Source organism: Stegostoma tigrinum, chromosome 19 (assembly GCF_030684315.1).
Source record: "Stegostoma tigrinum isolate sSteTig4 chromosome 19, sSteTig4.hap1, whole genome shotgun sequence".
Taxonomy (NCBI): domain Eukaryota; kingdom Metazoa; phylum Chordata; class Chondrichthyes; order Orectolobiformes; family Stegostomatidae; genus Stegostoma; species Stegostoma tigrinum.
This window is the reverse complement of record NC_081372.1, coordinates 1,952,381-1,978,731: the sequence shown is the minus strand read 5'-3', so window position 1 is coordinate 1,978,731 and position 26,351 is coordinate 1,952,381. Positions and strand designations below refer to the sequence as shown.

The following is a 26,351-nucleotide window of genomic DNA, read 5'->3' as shown; positions in this document are numbered from 1 at the left end:
TGTTGTGTCTTTCCATAATGATATTAAATCTGACTCTATCAAGATCACTGCATCCAAAATGGTCACTCACTGCTGCTTCATTTCCTGAGGCTAAATGTAGGATAGCCCCATCTTTCTGAGCTTGTTACATGCTGGCTAAAAAGAAATTCTGTTGAGTTTAGTTGAAGAATTTTGTGCTGTTTCACACTGTTGTATTTCAGTTGACATTTTGGTTCATTGAATCTCTAATTATTATTGCTCTATTGTTTTCCCACTCAAATTTGCCTACATGTTTGCTCCTCTTCCCCCCCCGCCCCCAATCTAGCAGTGTGGCTGCCTCTAATTAATTGTTTCTGAGCTCAAACCATTTGGCCTCATTTGATGCTTTGATTAATATCATCTCTCCTCACAGCTGTAATTGATTCTTTAACCAATAATGCTACACAGCTATTTTTTAAAATCCACTTCTGTATCTGATATTCTAACAGGAATGTTGAGCTGCCATCCTTACCTGTCTTTAAACCACTATAGCAGTTACATCATGCTGCCACATGTTCTTCTGAGGCCTTAGCTCATTGGCTTTATTCACTAAACACCTTGTGTTCACATACTGTTAGTTCTCTACTCTCTCTTTTTAACCTCTGGTTTCTATGGCTTTCAGAGTCACTTGTTATGTTTCTGCCTCCTGTTCCCTGATCTGAATTTGCTTTCGGTTCCTTGTCTTTTATTCACTTTGTGGCATGTGAGGGTCGCTGTCTGGGCCAGAATTTAATGCCTTTCCCCAGTTTCCCTTGGAAAGGTGATAGTGAGCTGCCTTCTAACCTGCTGCAATTCATGTGCTCTAGGTAGACCCACGATGTCCTTGGGGAGGAAATTCCAGAATTTTGACCCAGCAACTGTGAAGGAACAGTGATTATATTTCCAAGTCAGGATGGTGAGTGTCAGAGGGGAACTTGCAGGGGGTGGTTCCCATGTATCTGCTGCCCTGGTCCTTTTAGGCAGAAGTGATTGAGAGTTTGGAAGTTGCTGTTAAAGAAGTCTTGGTGAATTTCTGAACTGCATCTTGTAGATGGTGCACACTTCTGCTACTGAGTGTTAGCGTCGGAGGGATTGGATATTTGTAGATGTGGCAGCAATCAAGCAGGCTGCTTGGTCCTGGATGGTGTCAAGCTTCTTGAGAGTTGTTTGAGCTGCCTCCATCTAGGCAAGTGGAGACGATTCCTTCACACTTCTGACTTGTGCTTTGATGGTGGACAGGTTTTGAGGGGCCAGGAACTCAGTTACTTGCTGCAGTATTCCTAGCCTCTGACCTGTTGTTGTAGCCATTGTTTATATGGCATGTCCAGATGAGTTTCTGGCTGGTTGTAACCCCCAGAATGTTGATAGTAGGGGATTCAGTGATGGTAACACCACCAAGTCTGAGGATGGTGGTTAGCTAGCTTGTTATTGGAGATAAACACCAGGGATTGACTGTCTGGTGTGAGTGTCACTTTGTCACTTGGCAGCGCAGGCTTGGATATTGTCCATATCTTGCGGCATTTGAACATGGAATACTTCAGTGTCTGAGGAGTTACCAATGGCACTGAACATTGTGCAATCACTGATGAATAACCCACCTCCTGGAGGGAAGTTTATTGCTGAAGCAGCTGAATCTGGTTGGACCTAGGACACTACCCTGAGGAACTCCCACAGAGATGTCCTGAAGCTGAGATGACTGACCTCCAACAACCACGACCATCTTCTTGTGTCAGGTATGTCTCCAACCTGTGGAGCATTCACCCTAATTCCCATTGATGCCAGTTTTGCTGGGACTCCTTGAGGCTCTGTCATGAGTGCCCAGTTTTTTTTTATTTATGCTGTTTGATCTGTTTTGAATTAGTCCTATTTTGTGTGTTGGTAGTATCTCTCAACATGTGAGAAGGTATCCTCACTCTAAAGATAGGACTTCATCTCCACAAGAACTCTGTGGCAGCCACTCCTACCAGTATGGTTATGGATAGATGCACGTGTGAAAGGTTGGTGAGGATCAAGTCTGGTTGGTTGCCTCACCACCTGCTATAGGCCCAATGTGGCAGACACTTCCTGGTTAGCTGGGCTGATGGCTCTATTGAGCTACTGGTGATGACCTTCAAAGTCCCCCAACCAGATTGCATTAAATACCATTGCCACCCTCAGTTTGTCTTCCAACTGCTGTTAAACATGGAGGAATGCTGATTTATTAGCTCAGAGGGCAATAGGTAGACGTTATATTTCCTTTGCCATGTTTGATCTGATGTCATGAGCCTTCATGGAGTCTGCAGGCAATTCTGATGATTAATAGTACTTACCTCCCAATTGAATACCCAGTGTGCTAGCACCTCTGCATGGTCTGTCCTGTCGGTGAGACAGGATGTACCTAGTAATAATGTTGTCTACAATGTTTCCGCAAAGTATGATTCCATGTGATTGTTAGGCTGTTGCTTGGCCCATCTGTGTGGGAGCTGCCCTGCTGTTGGGACCAGACACTATTTGAATCAGTGTTTGCAGAGCATCAACTTTGGCCTTTGGGTTACCACTCCAGTGACATTACTACCCCATTGTACATGGAACTGAAGACATGAAGAATGGCTTGCAAATCTGGTGCGAGGAAGGCAACTGCTGTTATCTGCAGACTGTAGACGTGCATGTTCTGTGGTCATTGAGGCAACAGATTTGAGTTTGCCAATGACTGTAGTGCAACATTCTGTCACAAGAGGCCCACAGTGAGCTGTTGTGTTAGAACTCCTGTAGTGGCTGTGAACTGGCATTATTCAGAAAGCCAGTTTTAATCATTTCTCACAAGGCTGCTGGACTTTGGACTCGTGATTCTACACACCAAATTGGAAAGTGTCACATCAAGCCATAATAGAGATAACAAAGTCTGGAGCTGGATGAACACAGCAAGCCAAGCAGCAGCATAGGAGTGCAAAAACTGAAGTTTTGGGCCTAGACCCTTCATCAGAAATGGGGGATGGGGAGAGTGGGGAGGCAGATCGAAGATGGATAGAGGAGAAGATAGGTGGAGAGGAGACAGATAAGTTAGAGGCGAGGTCGGAGTCTGTAAAAGTGAGTGTAGGTCGGGAGGGGATAGGTCAGTCTGGGGAAGATGGAGAGGTCAAGGGGACGGGATGAGGTTAGGAGGTAGGTAATGGAGGTGCGGCCTGAGGTGGGAGGAGGGGATAGGTGAGAGGAAGAACAGGTTAGGGAGGCGGGGACGAACTGGGCTGGTTTTGGGATGCAGTGGGGGAAGGGGAGATTTTGAAGCTTGTGAGGTCCACATTGATACCATTGGGCTGCCGGGTTCCCAAGCTGAATGAGTTGCTGTTCTTGCAACCTTTGGGTGGCATCATTGTGGCACTGCAGGAGGCTCAGGATGAACATGTCATTTGAGGAATGCCAGGGGGAGTTGAAATTGTTCGCGACTGGGAGGTGCAGTTGTTTATTGTAAATCGAGCATAGTTGTTCTGCAAAGCTGTCCCCAAGCCTCTGGTTTCCCCAATGTAGAGGAAGCCACACCATGTACAGCGGATGCAATGTACCACATTGGCAGATGTGCAGGTGAACATCTGTTTGATGTGGAACGTCATCTCGGGGCCTGGGATGGGGGTGAGGTAGGAGGTTTGGGGGCAGGTGTAGCACTTCCTGCGGTTGCAGGGGAAAGTGCCGGGTGTGGTGGGGTTGGCTGGGATTGTGGAGCGGACAAGGGAGTCCCGGAGAGAGTGGTCTCTCCGAAAGGCAGACAAGGGTGGGGATGGAAAAATGTCTTTGGGGTTGCATTGCAGATGGCGGAAGTAGTGGAGGATGATGCGTTGTATCTGGAGGTTGGTGGGGTGGTATGTGAGGACGAGGGGGATAATCTTTTGGCAGTTATTGTGGGCAGGGGTGTGAGGGATGAGTTGTGGGAAATGCGGGAGACACGGTTGAGGGCGTTGTCGACCACTGCGGGGGGTGGGGGGGGGAAGTTGCGGTCCTTGAAGAACGAGGACATCTGGGATATACAGGAGTGGAATGCCTCATCCTGGGAGCAGATGCGGTAGAGGCAAAGGAATTGGGAATAGGGGATGGAATTTTTGCATGAAGGTGGGTGGGAGGAGGTGTATTCCAGGTAGTTGTGGGAGTTGGTGGGCTTGAAATGGATATCGGTTGCGAGGTGGGTGCCTGAGATGGAGATAGAGAGGTCCAGGAAGGGGAGGGATGTGTTGGAGATGGCCCAGGTGAACTTGAGGTTGGGTTGGAAGGTGTTGAAGCGGATGAACTATTTGAGCTCCTCTTGGGAGCATGAGGTGGCGCTGATACGGTCGTCGATGTAATGGAGGAAGAGGTGGGGTTTAGGGCCAGTGTAGGTATGGAAGAGGGACTGTTCCACATAACCTACAAAGAGGCAGGCATAACTTGGGCCCTTGTGGGTGCCCATGGCCACCCCCTTTGTCTGTAGGAAGTGGGAGGAATCAAAAGAGAAGTTGTTGAGGGTGACGACTAGTTCGGCTGGGTGGATGAGGGTGTCGGTGGAGGGGGCTGCAGGACAGGAAGAAGCAGAGGGCCTTGAGGCCATCTGTATGGGGAATGCAGGTGTATAGGGACTGGACGTCCATGGTAAAGATGAGGTGTTGGGGACTGGGGAATTGGGACTTCTGGAGGAGGTAGAGGGAGTGGGTGGTGTCACAGAAGTAGGTGGGGAGTTCCTGGACCAAGGGGGAGAAAATGGAGTCCAGATAGATGGAGGGGAGCTCGGTGGGGCAGGAGCAGACGGAGACAATAGGTCCTGCACTGCCACAATGATGCCACCCGAAGGTTGCAGGAACAGCAACTCATATTCCGCCTGGGAACCCTGCAGCCATATGGTATCAATGTGGACTTCACCAGTTTCAAAATCTCCCCTTCCCCCACTGCATCCCTAAACCAGCCCAGTTCATCCCCTCCCCCCACTGCACCACACAACCAGCCCAGCTCTTCCCCCCCCACCCACTGCATCCCAAAACCAGTCCAACCTGTCTCTGCCTCCCTAACCGGTTCTTCCTCTCACCCATCCCTTCCTCCCACCCCCAGCCGCACCCCCAGCTACCTACTAACCTCATCCCACCTCCTTGACCTGCCCGTCTTCCCTGGACTGACCTATCCCCTCCCTACCTCCCCACCTACACCCTCTCCACCTATCTTCTTTGCTCTCCATCTTCGGTCCGCCTCCCCCTCTCTCCCTATTTATTCCAGTTCCCTCCCCCCATCCCCCTCTCTGATGAAGGGTCTAGGCCCGAAACGTCAGCTTTTGTGCTCCTGAGATGCTGCTTGGCCTGCTGTGTTCATCCAGCCTCACATTTTATTATCTAGGTCGATCAGGGCCGGCAGGTTTGTGGAATTTAGGAAGGAGATAGAAATGGGCGGTGCGGGGTTGGGGAACAATGAGGTTGGAGGCTGTGGGTGGGAGGTCACCTGAAGTGATGAGGTTGTGGATGGTTTGGGAGATGATGGTTTGGTGCTCGGGGGTGGTAGGAGGTGGTGTCGGAGAGTTGGCATCTGGCCTCAGCAATGTAAAGGTCAGTGCGTCATACTACAACTGTGCCTCCCTTGTCTGCCTATTTGATGGTGAAATTGGGATTGGATTTGGACCAGTGTAATTTTAGAGGATGAAATAGAGACCTGATGATAGAATCTCTATCGTGTAGAAACAGGCCATTCGGCCAATCAAATCCGCAGCGACTCTCTGAAGATCCTCCCACCCCACCCAGACTCCCCCCACCCTATCCTGTAGCCCTGCATTCTCCATGGCTAATCTACCTAACATATACATCTCTGGACTGTAGGAGGAAACTGGTTTCTTTTGGATGCTCCAATGTGGACACTGGGAGAATGTGCAAACTCCACACAGACAGTCGCCCGAGGCTAAGCCATCGTGCAGCCTCTGAGGCTCACCTTTGCTACTGACTTTCGAAGTTTTGGTATTCAACCGGTGTCTTTCACTGTGAAGACTGATGCAAAGACTTAATCAATTCATCAAGCATCGCTTTGTTACCATTACTTCAGCTTCATTTTCCAGTCGTCCAATGTTCACTCTTGCCGCACTCTTACCTTTTCAGATACTGCAAAAAAAATTAGTGATCTTTAATATTACAAGCTAGCTTACCCTCATCATCATCATCTATTGTAACAAAGTGTGGAGCTGGAGGAACACAGCAGCCCAGGCAATATCAGTGGAGCAGGAAAGTTGATGTTTCGGGTCTGGACCCTTCAGTATTTTTTCTGAAGAAGGGTACAGACCTGAAACGTCAACTTACCTCCTCCACTGATATTGCCTGGGCTGCTGTGTTCCTCCACCTCCACCTCCACACTTTGTTACCTCTGACTTCAGCATCTGCAGTTCTTGCTATCTTATCAGTTATTACTTTTTTATGTATCTTCTGATTTTTTTTTTAAAAGGCTTCCCAATTCTCTAATGTTTTACCTTTGTTTAAGAAAGGTTGTAAGGAAAAATTGGAAAGCTCTAGACATGAGAGTCTGACTTTGGTTGTGAGTAAATTGTTGGAGGTAAGTATAAAAGATAGAATTCATGAGCATTAAGAGAAGTAAAAAAAATGATTTGGGGTAGTGAGCATTTTTTTTTTGACGGTTACCAAAAAGATTGATTCCGCATGGTAGACAAATTAATAAAGTTAGATCACATTGGATTCAGGGTGAGCTTACCAATTGCTTGTAATTATGTAATTGGCTTAATGGCAGGAGACAGTAATGGTGGAGGGTTGTTTTTCAGACTGGAAGCCTGTGGCCAGTGGTGTTCCAAAGCGGATAGGTCTGGCTCCACTTCTGTTTCTCATCCAAATCATTCATTAATGACAATGTAGAAGGTGTGGTTATTGAGTTTGCAGATGACATCAAAATTGGCATAGTGGACGGTGAAAAGGTTTTCTAAGTGTAAGTTTGCTTGCTGAGCTGGAAGGTTCGTTTTCAGACGTTTCATCACCATTCTAGGTAACATCATCAGTGAGCCTCCGACGAAGTGCTGGTGTTATGTCCCGCTTTCTAGTTATCTGTTTGGGTTTCCTTGGATTGATGTCATTTCCTGTTTTTCTCAGAGGGTGGTAGATGGGCTCCAAATCAATGTGTTTCTTGATGGAGTTCCAGTTGGAATGCCATCCTTCTTGGAATTCTCATGTGTGTCTCGGTTTGGCTTGTCTTATTTTGTAAATCATTTACAAAATACCTTGCAAGAACTGTGACAAACACTACATTGGACAAACAGGCAGAAAGCTAGCCACCAGGATACATGAACATCAACTAGCCACAAAACGACATGACCCACTATCACTAGTATCCTTACATACAGGCGAGGAAAGACACCGCTTTGATTGGGACAACATATCCATCCCAGGTCAGGCCAAACAGAGACACGCACGAGAATTCCTAGAAGCGTGGCATTCCAACCGGAACTCCGTCAACAAACACATTGATTTGGAGCCCATTTACCATCCTCTGAGAAAAAGAACAGGAAATGACATCACCAACCCAAGGAAACCTAAACAGAAAGCGGGACATTACACCAGCGCTTCATCGGAGGCTCACTGATGTTACCTAGAATGGTGACAAATGTCTAAAAACGAACCTTCCAGCTCAGCGAGCAGACCTACATCCAGAACCCCAACCTGAGCTACAAATCTTCTCAAAACTTGCTTGGTTTTCTAAGATTACAAAGGGATCTTGATCAAATGGGTCAGTGGGCTGAAAAATGGCAGGTAGCTCTCAATCTGGATAAGTGCAAGGTATTGCATTTTGGTACACCAAACAAGGGCTTGTACAATAAATGTTAGGACCTTGGGTAGTGTTGTAGAACAGAGGACCTAGGGCTGCAGGGACATAATTCTTTAAAGTTTGCATCACATAGCCAGTGTGGTTTTTAAAAAAAAAAGCATTTGGCACACTTGCCTTCGTTGCTCAGTTGTTTGAGTGTAGGAGTTGGGAATTATGTTGATGTTGTACAGGACATTGGTGAGACTTCTAGAATAATGTCTAGTTCTGTTGCCCAGTTCTATGAAGGATATTATCAAGCTGGAGAGGGTTCAGAAAAGATATACCAGGATGTTGCTGGGTATGGAAGGTTTGAGTTATAAAAGGCTGGATAGGCTGGGACTTTTTTAATTAGAGCACAGGAGGTTGTGAGGTGTCCTGATAAAAGTTTATAAAATAATGTGAGGTATAGATAGAGTTGATAGTAATTGTCTTTTCCCAAAGATGGGGAACCTCAAGTCTAGGGGACACATTTTTTTAACGTGAGAGGAGAGCGATTTTTAAAAAAGGCATGGAAAGTTTTTTTTTTGCACACGGGGTGGTTCGCGTGTGGAATGAATTTCCTGAGGAAGCGGTGGATGCGGGTACAATTAGTGTTTAAAAGACATTTGGATAGATACATGAGTAGGAAAGGTATAGGCCAAGATTAGCCAGGTGGAACTAGTTTAGTTTTGGATTATGTTTGGCCTGGGTTGGTTGGACTGAAAAGTCTGTTTCTGTCCTATATGACTCGAGATTACCACTAATCTTTACCACGTTTTAGACTCTTCTTTTGTTTTTCTACTACCCCTGACTTCCCTTCTTAGTAGTGGTTTGCTTATCCTCCCCTTAGTTTGCTGTTAGTTCCTCGGAATGAATTTCTATCAAAACTGCCGAATTATTTCAGAAACTCCTGCCATTGCTGCTCTTCTGTTTTCCCTGCTAGGCTTTCCTTTCCATTCGACTCTGGCCAGCTCCTACCTCATGCCTTTGTAGTTATCTTTGTAGTCTGGCTATACATTTGGAATCAAATCCTGTTATTTTAGACATCCTACAAGTTCCTTTCGTTGAGATCGGCTACCAACCTAATCTTCTCAGTGCGTCTGTGTATTGAAGTCCGCCATGATGATTATAATAGCATCTTTTTTACATGCCTTTTCTAGCTCCTGATTTATTTTCTTCCCCACATCCTGACTACTGCTAGGAAGCCTGTACACATTTCCCATCAGGGTCTTTTTTTCCCCCTTTGTGGTTCCTGAACTCTACCCACATGATTCTGCGCCTTCTGAATTCTTTCTATTGACATAATTTAATTTCTTACTAATGATGCATCCTCACTTCCTCTGCCCATCTGCCTGTACTTTCGATAGGACGTGTACCCTTGAATATGTAGTTCCCAGCCCTGACCCCCTTGCAGCCAGGTCTCTGATACCCACAACATCGTACCTGCCAATTTCAATCTGTATGGCAAGCTCATTTACCTTGTTTTGTATGCTGCATGTATTTAAATACAACACCCTCAGTCAAGCATTGACTGCCCCCATGCCCCCCTTCCCATAGTTGTGTCCTTACCTGCTATGGGATTCCTGACCCTTTCCGCACACTGTAATACTTGTTCTGGAAACTAATAACTTGTATCGATCCCTCACCCTACTTTAACCTTTTCCATGCAACTGAAACACTTCTACTCTTCACCCCCACCCCTGAACATGCACATATTTAGTTTAAAGCCTTATTTACAGCCCTAGTTATCATTTGCCAGGACTCTGCTCCCAGCTTGATTCAAGTGGAGCCCATCCTATTGGAGCAGCTCCCTCCTTCCCTAGTACTTCAAACCTGTATTCCCACATCAGTCTTTTGAGCCATACGTTTACCTCTTCAATCTTGTTGACCCTGTGTCAGTTTGCTTGTGGCACAGGTAGTAATCCAGAAATTACCTTTTTTGGATCTGCTTTTTAATTCAGTCCTAATGGTTCATATTCCCTCAGCAGAACCTATTTCACTTCACTTTCTGCCTGTATCATTGATATCTATCTTTCCCTTGTCACTCCAAGTTTCTGTGCAGCCCAGGTGCGATATCCTGAAGCAGGGCATCAGGCAGGCATCACAGGCTTTGGGACTCTCAATCCTGGCCACAGAACAGTGTCTATTCCTCTGGCTATACTATTTCCAATTACAGCTACATTTCTCTTTTCTCCCACCTCTTGAATGGCTCCCTGAACCACATTGTAATGGTCAGTTTGTTCATCCTCCCCACAGCTCCCACTTTCCTCCGCACAGGGAGCAAGAATCTCAAACCTGTTAGACACGGTCAAGGGCTGAGGCTCCATTAGCTCTATCTCCCGGAAGTCTCTATTTGCTTGGCTGGTAGTCACACAGTCTTGTCCCTGATCACTGTTTGGATTCAAGGTAACTAATCTCATGGATGTGACTGCCTTCTGAAACGTAGCGTCCGAGTAACCCTCCCCCTCCCTGATGTGTCTGTGTTTGCAGCTCAGAGTCCAGCTCATCAGCTCTGAGCTGGAGTTCCTCAAACAATTAACACTCGGTACAAAGTGGTCACTGTCAGCCATAATGGGGGCCCACAACCTGTATCATATAGGTACAACACATTGCCTGACCCGGCATCTCTGTTTCAATTACTCGTTCTTAATTTTGTCCAGTAAACTGTTGTACTAGTCTTTTAGTTTACCTGCAAATATTTCCCCTATTTACCTTCAGTCCGAAAGCAACCTAACATAACCAAGTTAGGAGCTATCACCAGTGAACCTACGGCTTACCTGTGGTGCTGCTTTTTTTTTTGTGCTGGGCCTCTGATCCCGGGCTTCAGTTTATCTTGTTGTTTAACAAAAAAACTTACAAACGATGAACCAGAAATAAGCAAGCATAAAGTACCTCTTCCCCTCTTCACTGAATTCCTACACCGTCTCCAAATTCTGCAAACTATGCACTGGGGCTCTGTCTCACTCTGGACAGGATCTCTCCTTGACTGTGTGAAGCTTGCTTGCACGAGTTTGAATCTGTGCCAATAGTACGGCATTCCATTTGAGAGTTTTTGTTATAAAAGTACAACTGGATACTGGCGCTGTCAGTTAGAGGAAGAAGAATATATTGATCGTGTTTTTGTCTTTAATTGTCGACAGGTGACATTTCAAAGCTGCTGATTCTATGTGCATGAGTTTTAGATCCTGTGATTTCCGGGTTGGTGTACTTTTGCTTGTGCTCATCAGACCTGACTGGTATTGTCATTCTCTTTGAATGAAAGAGGAAGTTGGAAATAACTGCAAGTTGTATTTAACTGCAGTTCTTTAGGCCTGGAGATTTTTCCAGGTATGTTCTTTTCCGAAATGTTCATGTATTCATGGAATGATGGAATTTAAATTGTATTAAAAAGTTCTGGAATCAAGTATCCACTGATGACCATGAACCCATTGTCGTTCGTGAGGAAAAACCCAATCTAGCTCATTAATGTCCTTCAGGGAAGGAAATCTGCCATCCTCACCTGGCCTGGCCTGTGTGCCTCTGAACCCACAGCCATGTTGTTGACTCTCACCTGTCCTCTGCAGTAGCCTAGCAAGCCATTCACTTGTATCAATTGTTACAGAGTCTTAACAAAGAAATGAAATGGGGCAAACCACCTGGCATCGACTTAGGCACAAGAAAAGATAACGGCAGAAACAATCCACCAAAGTCATCCTTACTAGCATCTGGGGTCAAGTGCCTAAATTAGTGTGTCAAGCAGCAGCCTGGCATAGTCCTACTCATGACATTGTACCTTACAGACAATGTTTCAGACACCAGCACTATCCCTGGATATGTCCTGTCCCACTGGCAAGGCAGTGGTATACAGTCAGAAGGAGTTGTCCTGAGAGTCCTGAATATTGACTCTGGATCCCATGAAGTCTAATAGCTTCAGCTTAAACATGGGCAAGGAAGCCTCCTGATTATTACCACATACTGTCCTCCCTTGGCTGATGAATCAGTACTCCTCATGCTGAACAACACTAGGAGGAAGGCCTGAAGATATGGGCACAAAATATACAGTGGGTGTGAGATTTCAATGCCCATCACCAGTAGTGGTTTAATAGCAGCACTCCTGATCAAGCTGGAACTAAAGGACATCGCAGCTAGACTGGGTCTGCAGCAGGTGGTCAGGGAGCCAATGGGAGGGGAAAACATACAAATCTCATCCTCATTGGCTGCACATGCAAGGTATAAGTGACCACTACACAGTTCTTGTAGAGTCGAAGCCCTGCCCTCACCTTGAGAATGCACTGTCAGGTTGTGTATCTCTATCATGGTGCAAAATGGGACAGAGTGCAGATCTAGCAACTCAAGACGAGGCATCGATGAGGTGCTGTGGGGCTTCAAAAATTGGGGATTTGTACTCCCTGCAACGTTGTGGCCCATTGTAACCCCTATTCAACCATTACTATCAAACCAGGGGAGCAACCCTGCAGGAGGCCGTGCTAAGAGCTGCACCGTGTACATTTAAGAGTTGTCAGTCTGGTGAAGCTACCAAACAGTACTGCTTGCATGCCGAACATGCGTAAGCAGAAAGTGACAGAGCTAAGTGATCCCACGTGAACAAATCAGACAGAATCTCTGCAGTCCTTCCTCAGCTGATTGTCACTGGTGGGCAACTAAATAACTGAATGGAGGAGGCGGCTCCACAAATATCCCCGTTGTCAGTGATGGAAGAGCCCAGCACAACGGTGCAAAAAGGTGAGACTGAAGCATTCACAGCAACCTTCTCAGTGCCAAATTGGTGATCTATCTCACCCTCCTCCAGTGGCCACCTGCATCACAGATACCAGTCTTCAATTTAATTTGGACCAAAAGATATCAAGTGGTAGAGGACGAGTATGGCGTGCATGCCTTTATTGGTCCAGGAATTGAGTACAAGAGTCAGACTGTTGCATGTTGCAGCTTTATAAGATTTTCGGTTAGGCCAGGAAGGATGTGGAGGCTTTGCGGAGGAAGCAGAAGAGGTTTACCAGGATGCTGCCTGAATTAGACGGTCTGGTCTAAAAGAGGAGGCTGGAAAAACTTGGATAACAAGGTGTAGAGCTGGATGAACACAGCTGGCCGAGCAGGAAAGATGGCGAAAATTCCTACTATTTTCCTACTATCTCTGGAAAAACTTGGATTGTTTCTGTGGAGCAGTGGAGGCTATGGGGAGACTTGGTAGAAGTCTGTAAAATTGAGACGCCTAGATGGGGTTGACAGTTGAATCCTTTTCCCTGAGTTGAAATGTCTAGAACTAGGAGGACAAGCATTTAAGGTGAGGGGGGGGGAAGCTCAAAGGAGATGCGGGAGCAAGTTTTTTTTAACCCAAAGAATGGTAGGGGTAGGAATGCACTGCCCAGGTGGTGGTGGTGGAAGCAGATACAATGGGGGTGTTTGAGAAACTTTTGGATAAGCACATGAATATGCAAGGAATGGAGGGATATGGACCAAGGGTCGGCAGAAGGGATTAGTTTCATTTGATGCCATGTGTGGCACAACATGGCTGAAGGGCCAGTTCCTGTGCTGGATTGTACTCTGTTCTAAGACATGGTTGGAGACATTAGATACAAGCTATGGATCCAGCAACATTCTGGCTACAGCATTGAATACTAGTGCTCTAGAGCTTGATGCTCCCCAAGCCAGATTCTTCCAGTGCAGTTACAACACTGGGATCTGTAGGCCAATTCCACCCTATCCATCCACTCTTGATCATCAGTAAAGTAATGGAAGGTGTCACCAACAGTGCTCCTGACCTTATTACAGCCTTGTTCAAATGTGGACAAAAGCTGAATTCTACAGGTGAGATCAAAACGACAACCCTTGACAATCAAGGCTGCATTTTACCAAGTGATACCTAGGACCCCTAGCATAATTAGAATCAGTGGTTATCAGGGACAAACACTCAACTGATTGCAGGCATGCATGGAGCATAGGAAATTGTTTGTGGTTATTGGAGATTAGTCATACAACTCCTCAGGATAGTTGCTGAGGCCCAACTATCTTCAGCTGCTTCATCATTGACTTTCCCTCTATTGTGCGTGCCCCCCCCCCCCCCCCCCCCCCACTAATGTCCTTAGGGAAGGAGACTGCCATCCTTGCCTGGTCTACATGTGACTCCAGATCCACAGCATTGTGGTTGCCTCTTAACTGCCCTCGTGGCAATTAATTCTGCCTAGCCAGTGATTCCCTCATCCTGTGAATGAATAAAGAAAAAAGAATGCATTTTAATCTTATCTCTCAGAATTCCCTCCAACAACTTAACCCACCACTGATTTCAGACTGTCGGGTGCATAGTTCACAGGCTTCTCCTTACAGCCTTTCTGCCTTTCTTAAATAAAGGCACAACATTGAGGTAGCACGGTAGTTCAGTGGTTAGCACTGCTGCTTCACAGCCCCAAGGACCCAGGTTTGATTCTAATCTCGGGCGACTGTCTTGATTGGGTTTTCACATTCTGTGTCTGCGTGGGTTTCCTCTGGGTGCTCCAGTTTCCACCCACTGTCCAAAGATGTGCAGTTTAAGTGGATTGGCCGTGCTAAATTGCCTGTGGTATCAAGTAATGTGCTGGCTAGGTGGATTAGCCATGGAGGGAAAAGGCAGGCTTGCAGGGATAGAGTAGTCGTATGCTTTCCACAGCGTCAGTGTGGACTTGGGCTGAATTGCCCATTTCTACGCAGTAGCGATTTTATGATTAGTCACCCTTCAGTTATTCGGCACCTCAACCATGGCTCTAGATGTTACATAGCTGGAGCAGTTTTACTATTTTTAAGGCCAATCTACACGTTCTGATGAAAGTTACTTCATTTGAAACTTTAACTGTTTCACTTCACGAGTGCTGCCTGACCTACTGAATATTTTCAGCACTACTTTTTAATTTCAGATCTGCAGTAGCCAAAGCATTTTGCTTTTATATTAATGAGATCCTTATTGCACAGAAAGACAGATAATTTAATCTCATTTATGACTGATGGATTTTAAGGAAATGGCTAATGACCTAAGGTTTCTAACAGCAATAAAGTACTGTTACACGTAATGTGTCATATTATTAGGGACCGTGGAGTGAATCTGTCATTAAACACTTGGCCTCTCTGTGTTCAGTCATTAATGAATCGCTTGACTGTGGTGTCCTTTTTCTTCCCACTGCCTTATCAAGAGTCAGAATGAAAAGTCTTTTTTTCTCTTGTCTTGAAGATACTGATGCTTGTTGACCTACAAATCTATCGACATAGGTAGTTTGCTGGTGACTTGGAATATATGTAACCCGTATGCCTGTAAGTCTTTTTGGCCTGTACATCCTTTGCTTGCTGTGATCTGCCTGTACCACTCAAACTGAGCTTTCCACTACATTTCAGTGCATGTGATGATAAAAATCAATCAATATTGTCATTCTCTCTCTGAGGCTGGGTCAAAGTCATTGAACTCATTCTCTAATGCTTGCGGACTGGAACAGTCCAGGAAAGCAGCTCACCGTCTTTTTGATGGCAGTTGGGGATAATGAACAAATACTGGCCTAGCTGTGATACCCATTATCTGTGAAAGTATTAATAAGTATATGCGCGATGAATTCCAAGTCAATATTGTGGTAGACTGTGTGCACTGCAGCTTCAGTAGCTGATGGTAGTGGTGAATATTTGAGGTTAATTGGATGCCAATTGAGTAAGGTGCTTTGTCCTAGATGGTGTTGATCTTTCGATTAATAATTGTTAGGACTACGCTCCAGGACTTGAGTAAGCGTGCTACACCATTCAGTAAGGTCATGGCTAGTTTGATTGTCATTACAATTCTACCAACCTGTCCAAAAACATAGCTTTTAGTTTAAAATCTGTCCATCCCTGCCTACTGAGTTGAAGAACCCAGCCTTCTCCTTTGACAGAAGAGAATTCTACAGACTAATTATCCTCCTAAAGAGTAAAATTTTCGCCTTTGTCTTGGAAGGGATATCTTTTTATTCTCAAACTGTATAGTTCTAGTCCCTCCCACAAGAGCTGCATCCAGTTCCGAAGAACAATTGTAGAGGATTTCAAATGTTAACTCCCTGGATTCATTTGCCTTGAGGACCAAAACTAACTTTAGTTACTCTTCTCCTATTTAAATACCTGTGGAATCCGTGCAGTCATTTGTTAGCTTTTTTATTACTGTACTTTTACTCTCTATTTTTTGATCATTCTTTGCTACTTAAAATCTGGCCAATCCTCTTAGCTACCACTAACCTTTGCAGATTTGGGCAATGTTCCTTTCAATTTGATGCTGTCCTTAATTTTTTCAACCATGAAAGATGCATCCTCAGATACTTTCTTCTTTTCACGCTGAGACAAACCTTTGCTCAGATATTTTATCTTGTTAAAAGACTGCCACTGCATCTTTGCTGTCCTTCCTTTTAGCCTAATTCCCCTCTTCACTAGTCTTAGACCCATGCTTCTCCCCTTCAAACTGATTGTAGCAGGTCAGAATTTCACAATTGTAACACCTGAGGACTTGTGGGTGGATTATTCATTAACGCTGTCTCATTGTACATTTAGATAGTCTAGAATAGCCTGCTTTCTGTTTGGCTTTGGTACCGTTCTAAGAAATTATCCACAAAACACTCTATGAAGCTATTGTCCAGTGTTCTTTCACCAATTAGATTTGCCTAATCTACAGAGATTGAAGATACTGTTAATAGTTGCAGTACTTTTATTACTTGCATCAATGATTTCTTTCACAATGTAACTCCTGTTTTAGGGCCTTATAAACAATTAACACAATTAAGCTCTTGATTTTCCTACTTTATCTCTACCCAGATTCATTCTACATCTTGTTCTTTTGATTTAATGTTTTCTCTTGCTACTGTACTAATGAATCCTTAACTAGCAGAACCACCCCACCACTCTCTTTTTCCTGGCGTCCTATCTTTTGGAAATGTCAGATACCCATCAATATTCAAATTCAAGCTTTGGTAACCTTGAAACAGTGTCTCTGTGATGTCAGGTGCACATAGTGTTGTAAAGTGGAGGTTGGCTCCACTAAGATAACTAAAACTGAAACACCCAGATAGGCTCAAATTGTGATCAGAGATAATGGGAACTGAAGATGCTGGAGAATCCTGAGATGACAAAGTGTGGAGCTGGATGAACACAGCAGGCCAAGCATGATCTTAGGAGCACAAAAGCTGACGTTTCAGGCCTAGACCCTTCATTAGAAAAGGGGGATGGGGAGAGGGTTCTGAAATAAATAGGGAGGGGGGAGACAGACCGAAGATGGATAGAGGAGAAGATAGGTGGAGAGGCGAGTAATAGGTGAGGAGGTAGGGAGGGGATAGGTCAGTCCGGGGAGGACGGACAGGTCAAGGGGGTGGGATGACATTAGTAGGTAGGAAATGGAAGTGCGGCTTGAGGTGGAAAGAGAGGGTAGGTGAGAGGAAGAACAGGTTAGGGAGGCGGGGATGAGCTGGGCTGGTTTTGGGATGTAGCGGGGGGAGGGGAGATTTTGAAGCTTGTGAAGTCCACATTGATACCATTGGGCTGCAGGGTTCCCAAGCAGAATGAGTTGCTGTTCCTGCAACCTATGGGTGGCATCATGATGGCACTGCAGGCCCAGGATGGACATGTCATCTAAGGAATGGGAAGGGGAGTTAAAATGGTTTGCGACTGGGAGGTGCAGTTGTTCATCGCGAACCGAGCGGAGGTGTTCTGCAAAATGGTCCCCAAGCCTCCACTTGGTCTCCCCAACGTAGAGGAAGCCACACCGGGTACAATGGATGCAGTATACCACATTGGCGGATGTGCAGGTAAACATCTGCTTGATGTGGAAAGTCATCTTGGGGCTTGGGATGGGGTTGAGGGAGGAGGTGTGGGGGCAAATGTAACACTTCCTGTGGTTGCAGGGGAAAGTGCCAGAGAGGCTTGCCTCGCCCTATAATCTGTTAAGTGTGAAAAGTGGTATAATCTGCCTCTCACCCCCAATCTGTCATAAAGGAGTGGTTAATTGAAATGAACTCCTGACATGCACTATAAACCAACAAGTGCCAATTTATTTGTCTAACTCTTAACACTGAACAAATTAACTGACCTGTTAACAAACCAAACAATTCCCCTCTAACAACCAACTGTTCCCCACTAAACCAAAATTCTAATGGTGTACTGTTCCAATAAAGATAAGTCCCGCTTATGTGAACAAAATTAACAAATAAAAAAAAATTAGAACTTAGTCCCTTGAAATTATAACTAGGGTATGTCTTGTGGAATGGTCAGTCCTCGCTGCTGATATTCTGTCAGGATCGCCTTCTCCTTTGAATTCTTGTCAGGAATACTTGCTAAGAATGCCACGGTACCTTTATTTAGATGATACCCTCACTAGGAGCTGAGAGAGCTGATCTTTTCAGATGGCAGTTTGGACTCTGATTTTGCAAATGCCCTCATCTTTTGTATCCTTGACATCAATTTCTTACAGTAGGATTGGTCCCATGCTGTCAAAACCATAGATTTAAATTTAATTGGTCTGTAGTCTAAGAGTTTAGTTTAGTTTAAAATAATTTGCTAAATACATACTGGTTTTGTCTTGATAACAAAACAAAACTGTGGCGTAGGCTGCTAACTCTACAGCCTTTGATACAAATGTAACATTTCAGGTGCTGTCTGTGCACCAGTAAACCCTCGAGCCGCTGCCTGCAGACTTCTTAAAATCTCCAAACCTCGAAAAAGCATATCGTCTTCTAAAGAAACCATGCACTCTTCCTCCCTATAATTTTACAAACCTCATCAAATCTTAATGTCCTGCATTCCAATCCATACATACTCTACCCAACTTCTAACCAATTGTTATTTCTACCTGCACTAACAGTTCATCCCTTTTGTTTTGAATGCCATCTGCATTCAAATCCTTTAAACTCCGACTTTTTCCCATTTTTATATTCTCTGGCCTTATCTACTGACACTTGATCAACCTGTTTTAACGTGTAAGGCAGTCCTGCATCTTATGTCTTGGTGCCATTGTTTGGACCATGAATGGCTTGAGATTTAGAGAGTACCAGATGGCTTACTCCTGTTTTCTATGTTTCTAAATTTCTCTTCTCATTTTTCCCAGGAATAATGTGCACTAGCAGTAAGAGATCCTACTGGAACAATCCCATGATCCTTGTGTAATGGGGAAGAGGCGATGGCCTACTGGTGTTATTGCTGGACTGTTAATCCAGAGACCCCCAGTAATCACCTTGTGACCTGGATTTGAATTCAATAAGTATCAGGAGTGAAGAGTCTAATGATGACCGAATCCATTGTCAATTGTTTGGAAAAACCCATCTGTTTACTAAAGCCCTTTTTAGGGAAGGAAACTGCCATCCTTACGTGGTCTGTCCTACGTGACTTCAGACCTACAGCAATGTGGTTGACTCTGAACTGCCCTCTGGGCAATTAGGGATTGACAATAAATGCCTGTGAATGAATAAAGAAAAATGTAGCAACAGTACAGCACTCCATCAAGTACTAAGATCTTATTCTCCCTTTATGGGGAATAAAGTTAATAAATGTTCTTATGCGTTTGACTTCTGGAAATAACAAGACTTGAAATGTTCAAGCGCTACTGAAACAGCTTGTCAGACTGAGTTTTGGGAAGGGTCACCGGACCCGAAACATTAACTCTGATTTTTTTTTTCCCCTTCACAGATGCTCCCAGACCTGCTGAGCTTTCCTAGCAGCCTCTGTATTTGTCAGATTGAGCCCTTTGTTTTTATTTGCGTGGTGGTATCAATGCTGTTCGTGCTCAATTTGGATGCTACGTTTCCTGTAGTTCATTGTCTGTGAAGCACTCTGGGTTGCCTGAGATTTTGGCAAGTGTTATACATAAGCTAGTTCTGTCTTTGTTCTTCTGTTGTTAGATGGCTGTTTCTGAAAATCTTGCCAGAATTTCTTGATTTGAGTCAAGATATAAAAGTTCCATCTGGACCCTGCAGGGCTGAGGAGGTTCCCTTGTTTGTACAAAGTTGACATAGCATTTGGGGGCCTGTGATGGATACTATGAATCTTTGGCTATGTATAAATTTAAATCTGCATTCTATTCATCTGCATATATAGGATCTTAGTGCTCTGACCCTAAACGAGGCCACATTTCTAAAAATAGTCATTTCTAAACTTCCAAGCTCTCAATATTCAAACAGAACAATCCAGCAAATAGGAAACAAGTATGGCTCTAACCTTGGCTTTAAAAACTTCTCTTTAGTGAGCTTGAACATGTCCCTGCAGTGGTGAATTTTATTCCTGACAGTTTTTAATTGTCAATCACTGCCAGCACCATCTCAAAATTATCTTTATTTTATTTGCTGCTGTTTTATTCTGTTGCTGCATTCCAAAAAATGTTCTGCAAAATTAGTGTACTCTTTTCATGTTTTTTGGATGTTAGGATGCAGGGTTGATTGTCTATATTTCTGTGATCCTAAACAGATGTTTGAAAACATTATTGTGTTAAAAACATGAAAAGTCTTTGAGTGGTCTGAAATGGTTGTCTTTATTCCAATGTCACCAAATTGTTGCTCCATCTGTTAACACAAGGGGAGTTATTACCCAAGATTACATCTAGTTATCAAGTTAGGTGAGAAGTGAGTGATCCTTGTATTCTCATCCTTTGTCAGTGAGTAAGTTTTTACTTAAAGTCGTATGGCGTATGACTGCTAGGATAGTAGAAGGTGATCCAGTTAGATGGTACTATTTGTCTTATCAGGTCCATGTAAGGATCTGATGTTTTCACTACCTTGACTTTTCTCCTCTTCGTTGAAGTTTCACATTAGGTTAAATTTAAAGCTTTTTCTTCAGCAGTGATAATTGAGAACATGGTGGGGGAATACACTGTTAGAACTATGTCAGTGACAAGCGGGATCGGGAAGGCTTCACGCAAAAATTAGTGAACGTCATACTCACTGTGGATCTTGGAGATCAGCGGATGTTACAATAAGAAAATGGACAGACTTTAGCTGGGTAAGCATTTCAAGGAAACTGGTTGTTATGAGGTGAATGTTACTGCTTTTGACATCAAGATAGCTTCTGATTGTATCCAGTACCAAAGACCTGTAGCAAACTGCATTGGGAGGGGTGGGGCTCACCGAATGCTGGTTGGAGTCATACCTGACACCAAAGGAAGGTTGTGGTTGTTGGAGCTCAATTATTTCAGCCCTAGTGTATCTCTTCAGGAGTTCCTCAGTGCACTGTCTGAGGCCCAATCTTCAACAGATTCATCAATGACCTTCCCTCAATCATAAAGTCAGAAGTGGAATGTTTGCTGAGTGCACAATGTTCACCACTTGTAACTCCTCATACTGAAACTAACCAAATGCAGCAAGATCTGGACAACAGCTAGGCTGATGTAACCTAGATGTTACTTTGCTGAAATATCAAGCAATGGCCACTTAGAACAGGGGAGAATCTAATCATCACAATGCCATTAACATGGCTGATTCCCCTACTAATACCCAAGATTACTATTGACCAGAAGCTGAACTCAAACTATATAAATACTGTGGCTACGACAGCAGCTCAGGGGTGTAGCTAACCCTCTGTGTTCCCAGTGCCTATAAACCAGCTACATGGTGCAAGTCATGGGTGTGATGGAAAGCTTTTCATTTGCCTGGACATGCACGGTTCCACAACACTCAAAAAGCTCTACCAACAAGGACACATCTTGGTTCATACTACGCCCTGCACCTTCAGCCTTAATTCTCTCCGCTGCTGATGAATGGCTGCAGTGCCGACCCCCTGTAAACTGCATTGCAGCAACTCATGCAGGCAGATCTGACAGCATCCTCCAAAACTGCAACCTTTTCCCACCTAGAATGACAAAGACAGCACATACGTGGGAATGCTACCACCTGCAGGTTCCCCATTGAGCCACATGTCATCCTGACTTGGAATTATATTGCTGCTTCTTTGTTGTCAGAGGCAGAATCCTGAGAGTCCGTTCCTGACAGCAGAAGTCTGCAGGAATTCAAGAAGGCAGCCCAACACCACCACCTCGAGAGCATTTAGTTATGGGCAATAAATGCTGGCTCAGCCAGTGAAATCCACATCCAACGAATAAATAAAATTAAACAAGTTCTCGGGGCTGAATTGTCTGATCCTGTTAGAATTCTCATGGCTGGGGACAGTATCTTTACAATTAATATCCTAAGATCTAAAATAGGGATTGTCTATATGCATGTGTAGAAAAATGAACACACTAATTGACAGACTTGAATATTGTTGGCCTAACTGGGTATTAGCTGCTAAGAATTGAATGCTAGGTTAAAGAAGACCACTCAGTTATTTAGAACATTATGCGGAATGGACTAGATCAGCATGAGAGGCCACGAGACAGTTTCTATTGCTGTGAAATTCCGTGCTTATAATCATAGGATAAACTTGTTGAGGCATTGGGGAACAGTTATGTTTTTAATCATTCTGTACCATTTCGCTAAATTGAATTTTATTCTTCTGTACGTCACCCGGTAGGATTGACAGGTTCGATTCTTTTGTGTCACCCGAAAGACAAGACATCCAATGGTGAACCATCCCCTCAGTTATTGCACTGAATATCATTTTCTTGAGTTGGAATCAAACCCACAACTTTCTGATTCAGGGGTGTCAGTGCTTATCACTGAGCCACAACTGACCCCGATAACCTCAAATGTTGTGTTAATGCTTTCTGGCTGCTTCCTTGCCAGAAAAAAAAATCACTGCCGACTGTTCTTCAATTATTCATATATACTTAGCACAAGTTCTTAATTTTCTTTAAGGAAAACTGAATTGAAACAAAAATTAATTCAAGTTATAACCAGCCTCCTCCTTTCCCCTCGACGAAGGCGTTTCATTTGCCTCTGAATTCTCTAGCCTGTACCCAGACTGATCTTTCTTTTGAAAAGACTCCATTTAAATGGGAATTTTCATATGTACTAGAGCTCCTCTTAACCTGGAGTTTGAAGGGGTGAGGGTGCGCGCGGTGAATTTTTTTCATGAAGGGGGTTTGTTGAGTGGTTAGATCAAAGCCTGTTTGTGTTGAGCGGGAAGGTATTGATTTAAATGCTGGGTCCCGCATTGATTCTCGTCCCCTACTGTGTATGCAGCGTAATGCTGCAGTATATCAGGAGGAGGGGAAAGTGCAATTTGTGCAGTGATGTAGAGAGAGAGAGAGCGAGAGAGAGAGAAAGCATCAAGTGTTGTCTGTGATGCAAACGTCTCGCTTTCCCTGCTGAACTAGAGACAAGAGTCTGGCTAAGGATGGTTGGAAATGGCCTGCTTTTTAATGGGGGCAGACACTGCGCTAGCTTTCCCCGGTGAGGTTAGATATCAGGTGAGCATTGCTGGGTGAGTTGCAGTGGTGACCCGAGGTGTTCTTTTGTGTGTGTATGCGTGCGTGTGCAAGAGAGAGATTGAGCCCCGGCAGCTTCACTCGGAGCGGGAGGCCCACTGGGCCTTCTAAACAAAAACAAATACCAGGCTCCGTGAGCTATCCCCTCTCTGGAGGCTTGTTCAGTGCATTGAATGAAAGATTTCTTTCAAAACAGAGCTCCATTCTTACAGAAGAGTTGGAGTGAATTTCCGGGTGTCTGCTTGGTGTGGGGATATAGTGACCTAATGAATAAGAAAGTGATCCGTTTCACGATTTCCTTAACTGGCCATGTTTCTGTTGAGTCAGTAAGTATCTTGTAAGATATTATTGGTGCTGTTGTTTTAACTGTTTTGCAATCTTATGGTAGTTATTTATAATCTAGGGCCTACACTAACATGCGTGTGTTGTTCAAACGTACTTTATGTAGAGCCTTTTTTGAAATTTTTCTTCAACTATTGATTGTTAAGCTGTTGAATTGTGTAGGTCACATTTAAAACTTAAATGAGGCTTGTGTTTCTGGAGTCCGAATCTGTTCATGTCCTGATTGCTTGACAACTTAGGGGAGGGGTGGTGTTCTGTACTTTGTATATGCAATGAATATTGCAGTACCTGTCTGGGTGTCAATATTTTTAAATCTATCAAAATCTTGACGCTAACATTGACACCCTTGTATTCAAACCGTCCATGAACTCCTTCCTGCTGTGTCTCCAGGCATTGTAATTTTCTTCTTTAAATTTCTACTCCTTTACCTTTGCATCCTTTAAAATCTACCATCTTGACCAGACTTTTGGGTCACCTGTTCTGATAATTTATGGTTCAGAATTATTTCGGTTTGAGCTTTTGTCTGATTTTACAATAGTGTGGAATGCCTTGGAACATGTTACAACGTTAAAGGTGTTGTATCAGTCCAAGTTGTCACATGTTGCAATGGTAACTAATCAGATTCGAAGTCTTTGTTGATCACAAGAAGGCCTTTCCTGAGTTTGCAGGGTGTTAGTTTGGCTCAGTGGCAATGTTTACCTACAAGTCAGAAGGAGGAAAACAATGTAGGGTGATATTTAGCAAAAGCAGCTTGGAATTACATAGTGCTTTTAAAATAGTAAAATATTTTAAGGTGCTTCACTGTGATGTTATAAATAGATCATTTAGCTAAAAGGTATTTGGAGAACTGACCAAAGGTTTGTCCAAAGGAATCAAGTTGAAGGAGGGTGATTTTAACAAGTTTTGGTCAGATAAATTCATGAATCCTCGGTTGGATTATAGGGGCATAATTTTTATTTTTAGTCTTACTTAACCTATTTCCCTAGCCAGCCTGTTCAGAGATGTTACCCTACACCTGTGGAGCAGGTGGGACTTGAACCCAGGCCTCTTGGTTTAGGGATAGACACACTACCTCTGCAACGCAAAAGGCCTGATGAAAGAGGGTGTTAAAGGAGGAGAGTGAGCTGAAAGTAATTGGGGAAGGGAATTGTCTATGGACCTGAAGTGGCTGGATGTACCACCATTAGTGGTGGGCAGTGTTGGTGGGAAGATGCATGAAAATCAAATCACAGGACAAATGAATTCTGATGGTGTGGGCGGATTGTTTGACAACAGGCAGTTGCATAGATAGGGACAAGTGAGGCTATTTTTGTGCAGTGGACAGGTGGTGGGATTGTGTATTGAACAGCATGAAAATTGTAAATTTTGGGAGAATGGAATTTTGCAACATAACAGGGCAGTGGGCTGGCGTGACTTGGTGTAGGAAAAGAAATACTGACAGGCTGGAAGGGGTCCGTTGTTAAAGTTACTGCACAGATGAGTAATTAAACCAAGGTTCTGTTCAAGTGGATGTTAAAGAACTCCAGGCACAATTTGAAGAACAGGGAGTTCTCTTCATGTGCGGCCAGCGTGCCACCTCAAACCACCAGCAGTGCTGCTCCCAGGAGCCACAGCTGTCAGCATTCAAAGGCTTCAAAAAAAATGTTACTCATTGTCAGAATGCTCTCACCTCTGAGTCAGAAAGTCCAGGATTTGAGTTCCATTTCAAAGACTTGAGTATGTAATCTAGGCTGACAATTCCACTGCAATACTACGGCAGAGTTGTAGTTTCAGAAGGTGCCATTTTTCAGGGCGAGATGTTCAGTTGAGATCCATCTGTTCTCTCTGGCAGGCAAATAAAAACTGGTGTCATTGGTTGCAAAAGAGCAAGAAGTTTTCCTCAGTGTCCTGAACAGTGTTTGTGCCTCCATCAACATTACTGTAACATATTACCTGGGGTCATTGTTATGGCTGTGCACAAGTTGCCTCTGCAGTGATTACACTTAAAAATGTTTCATCGTCTATGAAACACATTGGGGCATTTGAGTTTGTAAAAGTATTATATAAATGTATGCTGTTCTTAGGAGTAAATACCAAAAACACATTGCCCTCTTTAAGATTTTTCTAACACTCTGCCTGTGATATTGTTAAACTAAGACTGGTGACATCTCACATAAACTCCTTTGTCTATCTAAACAACTCTTTATGTAAGTCTACAGTTTTCAACAATTTTATTTCTGAGGCATCCCCAGCATTCCAAAGTTATTTAAAATTGTTCGGATCTCTCTATCAAACAAGTTATTTTTTGAATGGCCTCATGCATATACAGATCAGCAAATTTGCACATGCATGTAAATCCTGTGGGAGAAAGTTGGATGACAGGATTCCAAAATTGCAATTTTAAAAGTTGTTCCTATATAGGAACAAGAGTAGGGCATTTAACCCCTGAGTCTTTTCCACCATTCAGTCAGATCATGGCTGATCTGTGACCTAACTCCACGTACTTGCTGTTGACCCACACCCCTTGATACATTTTGATAAAGAAAAAATACCTATCTCCAATTTAAAATTAACAATTGATACAGTGTCCAGTGCTGTTTTTGGATGCAGCTTGTTGTCTTTAGCTTCAAATCCTATTCTTGTTTATTTCCATGCCTTTCTAAAGAAATTTGATTAGTTAATCAATTGTTTCTCCCTTTTCTAAACTAGAAAGGGAGAAAGATAAATCATAAACTCGTCACTCTGTCTACAGAATAGTATGTGGGTTGAAGGCTTTCACTCTGGCTGGCAAATGGTGAAAGTGATGTCCCACAGGGATTAATGCTAGGACAAAAACCAAAAGATCTGCGGATGCTATAAACTAGGAACAAAACAGGAGTTGTTGGAAAAGTTCAGCAGGTCTGGCAGCATCTGTGGAGAAAAAAAACCAGTTAACATTTCAAGTCCGGTGACCCTTAATGCTGAGATC

At 44.0% G+C, this 26,351-nt stretch overlaps 1 protein-coding gene across 5 annotated transcripts in view; it reads left to right on the top strand.

The window, feature by feature from the left end:
* The window catches only part of chd6 (chromodomain helicase DNA binding protein 6), a 266,089-nt gene that overhangs the window by 54,562 nt on the left and 185,176 nt on the right, over positions 1–26,351 (top strand). For 2 of the 5 annotated variants that reach the window (XM_059652683.1, XM_059652679.1), the window contains exon 1: positions 22,880–23,044. The exons of the other annotated variants lie outside the window; for them this stretch is intronic. In XM_059652683.1, coding sequence (XP_059508666.1) covers positions 22,982–23,044 — 63 coding nt within the window. In that variant the 5' untranslated portion in view covers positions 22,880–22,981. Of the gene's footprint in view, positions 1–22,879; positions 23,045–26,351 lie in introns of those variants that run through there. 5 annotated transcript variants of the gene reach the window in all.